Here is a 5896-nt window from a genome sequence, read left to right as displayed (position 1 = left end):
CATAGATTTAAATGCCAGATGGGTTTTATGACTGTTGGATTAAAAAAACTGAAGTCAGCAGAAGAACATTGAAGGCTTGAGTACTTCATGAAATAGGAGGGAATAGAGTAAGTAAGTTCCCTGCAATGCACAGCTGTGAAAGCACAAACTTTGCATCTTTTGGAAGCCCAGTCACTTGTCTCAAACTTGCCCAAATTATACAGAATGCAGTTGATAGCCACTATTCTATAAAAAGCCAAAAAAAAGCATTTTAGTTTTAAGCCAAAGGAGATTTATCTGGTACTTAGTTTTAATACCTTCCAGAGGCCTTAAAGTTGTACATGATCTCTGTTTATTAGGTCTTCAGCTGCACGGTTCTGTGAAAGCCCACAGCCGAAGCGGATCAGTCACAAAAAGCAAGCAGGGGTTCTAAGGTGCCAGAAAGAAGCATCCGTCCATCTCCAGGGAGTCATGAACCACCTCTCATCCTCAGCCATGCCAACATTGTTTACAGAGAGTTTTCAAACACCCTTCCTTGTGAATAACTATTTTTATATAAATCTTAAGAAGCGGCTGCCAAAGATTAGGTGGAGTATACTTAAACATTCCATTTTCTACCGGTAGAAAGAGTTATACTCCAGTGGAAGGGTGAATATACTCCAGTGGGCAGTGAAGCCTAGCGCCTAGACAATCTAGCAAATGCTCTCAAGTCACTGCTGTTTTCCCCACTACTGGCTTGTTGCTGGTTGACGTTGTTACAGACGGGCACTGCAAAACCCGCTGATTTTTCTGTTAGCTCTACAGAAGAGAAACCAGGTTTTCCATAGCAGTAGTAATTTAGATTTTTCAAGCTGTATTTATATGTTTAAAGCAATATTACACTATCAAAAGCAAGCACTGCAGATAATAGTGCTTCTACCACTCATCTTAGACAAGTTACAAATCCTGTAGTAATTGCAGCAGGTATTAACACAGTTGTGTAAAGCGGAGGTAGCAAACCAGACGAAGAGAGCTGGCAGCTGCAAGGGTAACGCACCCCTGACTCTTCCTGCGTTACGTACTTATACCTCTTCCTCAGTGGCTGAAGAAAAACGTTTAAGAGGCAAAAAAAGGAGTCTCCTACTGCAAGTAGTTCCAGACAGTATTCAGAGAAAGTACATTGTCTTCCTCGTGAGATATTTTACGCTAATTTCACAGAATCGGTTGGTCTTCCCTTTCTAAAAATACCTGCAATTATACAAGGTTTCTGCACTCCGCCATGAAGTTCCACAACCCCCAGGTGCAACGTAGCTTTTAGTAGGTGTGTTCTGCACTGTGTGCGTTAGCTGGAGTTGCCCCTGTGGCTCCAAACCAGACAAAAACATGTAATGTGCGCTTCTCAAAATAAGTGATTAACTGAAGGTCTTTCTTACTCCCAAGCAGTAAGCGCCAGACTACAGGGAAGCGTAAAGACGAGGTGAGGATAATCACTTGCTGGATTGTAACCAAGTTAGGACGCTGCATGAAAACAGTTCTTCCTTTATAATCCAATTAAAGAGCACTTTTTTTCTAAATTTCCTTACTCGTATTTTTCAAATTGCAGTTCATAATGGAAGACACTTGTCAGTATTCTCTATGAAGTGGCTCCCACCTCCCCACTCTAAGTTATGCAATCTGTCAAACGTTAGTGGTACCTACAGAACAGCGAGTATTTTTTAACCAGTATTGAAGTTCCTGAGCCCAGCTGATCCAAGCATGCTCTAATCAAAAAGCAGGGAAAAGAAAGCAAAGCAGAACTGTGCAAATGTAACTAGGTTAACTTTCCTTTGCATTTCTAGAGGGGTGGGAAGGGAGGAAAGCTCTGGTCTCAATCTAAATCTCTTAAAGTTTGCATAAACTGATGCTGAAGAGGGGCCTCTATTCACTAAACCCTTTCAAAATACAATTTCCCTTAACAGCTAAGACTACTGGAACATTGTAGAGCATGTTGTTTAGTTATCTCGCGCTAACTGGAGATAAGCAAGCTGTTTATATCTGTGCCATTCCTCAGGGACCAAGTTAGTGTTCTGTAGCCCTAGTGCATGAGTCTTGCAAAAACGTACAAATAAACTTGAACAGACTTCAGGTAACATAGTATTTTATAGCCTAGAGGAGTCAATCTGTTAAAAAAGGGAAAGCAGACTCATCAGAAGGTAATGTTTTGTTTCTGTACAAATGGTTGACACCAGAGACTTCTGGGCTGTTAGATATCTCTTTTGTATAGTAAAAGTAACATTCAAGTCACGTGTTATGCCACATAATAATAGCTGTACACTCTCAGAATTAGGGTAATTTTTGAAAGCAGCCAAGTAAAAGGGAACAGTTACCTTTCTACCTCTGGCTTCCCCCTGGGAAGCTCTACTAAACAGCCAGTTCCTGATGCTATCATTGAAGCAGTGAGGACCTTCAACTTAAAAGCAGGTGTTCACCCTATGGCTCATAGGCCTTTGAAAAATGATCCATCAAATAAAGCCAGCCTCGTTTCCTTTGAGCTACAGTAAGTTGAAAACTAGTGACCCTTCAACTTCATACCCCTGCACCCGACAGCAAGTGGTTTAAAAACAGCTGAAGCAAAAACCTGCAACCTCCTCTTAACAGGAGCAATTCACTTCTGAAGTAACAGAAGTGTTGACAAGTGCAATGAAGTAGCTAATCATGACCGTCCTTGACCATGATGCTATGGAAATAACATGCACTGCGTTTTTCAGCTTTGCAACGCCTTGTCACGGGGCACCACGCACCCTAGAAATACCCACAACTGACTGTTCTGTGGATTTTTAAGTTTATTACCTCACCTCAGTGTGTTAAAGAATTTCTGCATAGTCACATACATGCTGCAATCTCGCGTTCTTCCTAAGGCACCTGCCACAGGCAGTCAAAGGCCAGACACGAGGTGGCCCTTCCATCTCACGTAGCATCACCAGCACTGACAGTATACAACAATATAACCATACTTCCAGCTGCTATAGAAGTATGTAGTATTTACTTGACTAAAATCAGAAGAGAGTCAACATGATTAGTTTTGAACAGCTACTTAGGAAGCGTAGAAAGGGCTGGGGAAACACAGAATTCTGCAAAAACTTTACATTTATTAAATCTGCATTTTTCCAAAGTATCTGTATAAAACCAAGGGAATACCTGAAAAACACCTGATGAGCTGCAGTGCAAAGACCTTTACAAACAGCAGGTTTGTTACAAAAGAAACATGTGACTAGCAAAAAGATAAGGTTTCTCAGTCAGAAGCCAGGGGAACCATCATTGAAGACTCTCAAAGGGGTGGGATTATGTTGTTTCACCATCGGCTGTACTGATACCTATTAGGCGTTTGGAAGAAAGGTGCTTCAACACCAGTTTAATAAACACCCAGGCATCCCAAACATCGCACCGCTTCCTTACTGTAACAAAACATTTGGTCAAGAGTCTGTTTGATCTTAACGGAAGAGCACCCAAAGGATTATTTTTACAGTAGCACCAGAATGCTTTGTCTTCTTCACGGTGCGCGTTCTCTATCGTACCTCCCAGTCACAGCAAGTTGATGCACACACGCTCTGAAACAGTAGTCCAGAATAACTCTGAAATTCTCCCAAATCTACGTGTTCCCATACAAAATTATACCCGATATTTCAGCCTACACAGTTCCTTTATTTCCTTCCTTTCTTGGCTGCAGTCTTCTTTCCTCCTTTTTTAGCATTATTCCCGTATTTTGCTTCCAGTTGGGCCAAAAAGTCATCCATTTCCTTTTGTCGATCTTTATTTCTGCTCTGGGGGAGGGGAAAAAAAAAAAAACAAAACCAAAAAACCTTTACTACTTCCCAATACAGATTTTCAACAGAAGTTAGAGAGCTACATAAAATCTCGGAATCGCTTAAACAGGGAATACAAGCTGCAGGAGGGACAGTACTGTCAAGCAACAACCTACTTGCGTACTTTAGGCTCTATGCACAACTTCTGGAAGTATCAAGACAGAGGGAAAGACTGGCTATTAAAAAAAAAAAAAATCACGATATAAGGCTAGGAAAAGCAAAGCAATTTCTAAGTTTAGACCCAAAACTCTATTACAATTTGAGGAATGATTAAGCATGAACATTCCAGGAAGCCAACTGGACAGTAAGAAATGGAAAACATTCTGAAAACCAGGACATAAACAGTATGTTTCCGTCCTCCATCCCCAAGATAAAAAAGCAAAATAATAGGACTTATCAACTTCAACATCCTTGTGGAATCCCTCAGAAAGAACAAACCATTAACACTCCCTGTCTAACTGCCTAAAACTAGAAGTTAAATACTTTGATTGTGTATGCAGTAAGGATAAGCATATTAGAAAAACTTTGTTAATTTTTTTAAAAAGATACAGGTAACAAAATCCATGTTATACCCTGACTACTAAAGTACACAGGTGGTTAATATTAAGGTCAGATTTTAACCTCAGGAACCCCAAAGAGTTGCAAGGATACAAAATACAAAGATGCTCAGGGAAAACACAATTATAAGCCAGTAACACAATTATCTTCAACAGATAAAAAAGCCTTACTTGAATCAGCGCTTTCAAGTCATCTTCTCCACCAAGGCCCAGTTCGTCTTTCGTCTTTTCTGCCTCTTTAGCTTCTTTTTCTGCCTAAAATAGCAAACTAGGTTTTTAAAAAGTATTTCGCATGTTATTTGACAAAGTCTTAGAGTAGTTACCAAAGACTTTATTTTGCATCTGTATATAAAGAGCTGCACGGAAACACAAAAAGTTTCCGAGTCTGGCCACAGATGAGATGTCAGTCAAACAGAACGCCCATTCTCGTTCTGCGATTTAGTTTTTTGCCGTTTCACAATGCTGAACACGACGAGATGTCCATCCTCATCCCTGTTCCCCGCACCCACACTCTTTTGTCTTAGTGGTTATTACATTTTCTTACGTTGGAGAAAGGTTACTGTGATGTGCATGTAACATAAAGCGTCAACCCCTCCGTCCCCCCCCCCACCAAACAGGTTGGAGAAGAGGTTTATTTAGTCCAGAACGTTATTTCACACTTACCAAAAGGCAAGCATGATATATTTCCACCCCACATATGTTTCTTAACTCCAGCAACTCATGGCTTTGTAAATAAAGGCAGGGACACGCTAAACTGTAATAAGCTGTTGTGCAATAACAAAATAAAAGAAATAATAGGCAACAGCCTGTTACAACTCAAAAGCCTTTCACTGCAATTTGGGGGGTGGGGGTGGCGAACACAGGTGACTACATGTGAAAGTCAGAGGCACTGAGCAAGACCTGTGACCCAGGAATCCTGTGGCAAACATTTTTCTTAAGAATGGTTTAATTTATTTCTACCAAAGGAGATTAAAAGCTTATAATAAACAATGTTTCCTGTCGGTCCCTGATTGCTATAACCTACCCGCCTTTTTCTTGCGATCATTTTCTTCTTAGACTCTTTTACAAAAGCTTTGTAGGATGGGACTTCTCTAGAGTCAATGGCTTTTTCTATGATTTTCCGTATTCTTGGTTCATCTGTATAGTCCACACACAACACAGACTCCATTATTCTGTCCATGTCACCCTCAAAATCCACGTACGCTGCTTTAATATCAGCCAGCTCTTCTTCTGAATCTTTATAGCTCTTTTCGAAGTCTTCAATGTCTTTTACCGTGATCTGGAGCAAAGAGGTGACAATCCTCGAGTTACAGGATTTAATCACCAGAAGGATTTAAGAGACAGCGTTAAGAAAACAAAAAAAACCCAAACCCCAACGTTTCACACAAAGCTCCTAAGGGAGACAGGGCTACAGCTCTGGAGCGCGGGCTTCCCCTTCCCGCGGGGTTTGCCGTCCCGCCGCCGGTTCATAGAATCACAGAATGTTTTGGGTTGGAAGGGACCCCTAGAGATCACCCAGCCCAACCCCGGGGCGGCCCC

General features: G+C 41.2%; 2 protein-coding genes across 2 annotated transcripts in view; one reads left to right on the top strand and one right to left on the bottom strand.

The window, feature by feature from the left end:
- The window catches only part of FAM149B1 (family with sequence similarity 149 member B1), a 15249-nt gene extending 13480 nt beyond the window's left edge, over positions 1 to 1769 (top strand). The window contains exon 15 of the mRNA XM_009641184.2: positions 339 to 1769. Coding sequence (XP_009639479.1) covers positions 339 to 412 — 74 coding nt within the window. The 3' untranslated portion in view covers positions 413 to 1769. The remainder of the gene's footprint in view (positions 1 to 338) is intronic.
- A 130-nt stretch (positions 1770 to 1899) lies between these two features.
- DNAJC9 (DnaJ heat shock protein family (Hsp40) member C9) overlaps positions 1900 to 5896 on the bottom strand; it is a 5767-nt gene continuing 1770 nt past the window's right edge. The window contains exons 2-4 of the mRNA XM_009641183.2: positions 5382 to 5636; positions 4529 to 4612; positions 1900 to 3758 (exon numbers count right to left, since the gene is read on the bottom strand). Coding sequence (XP_009639478.1) covers positions 3639 to 3758; positions 4529 to 4612; positions 5382 to 5636 — 459 coding nt within the window. The 3' untranslated portion in view covers positions 1900 to 3638. The remainder of the gene's footprint in view (positions 3759 to 4528; positions 4613 to 5381; positions 5637 to 5896) is intronic.

Source organism: Egretta garzetta, unplaced genomic scaffold (genome assembly GCF_000687185.1).
Source record: "Egretta garzetta isolate BGI_Z169 unplaced genomic scaffold, ASM68718v1 scaffold536, whole genome shotgun sequence".
NCBI classification, from domain to species: domain Eukaryota; kingdom Metazoa; phylum Chordata; class Aves; order Pelecaniformes; family Ardeidae; genus Egretta; species Egretta garzetta.
This window is presented reverse-complemented; position numbering and strand designations above follow the sequence as displayed.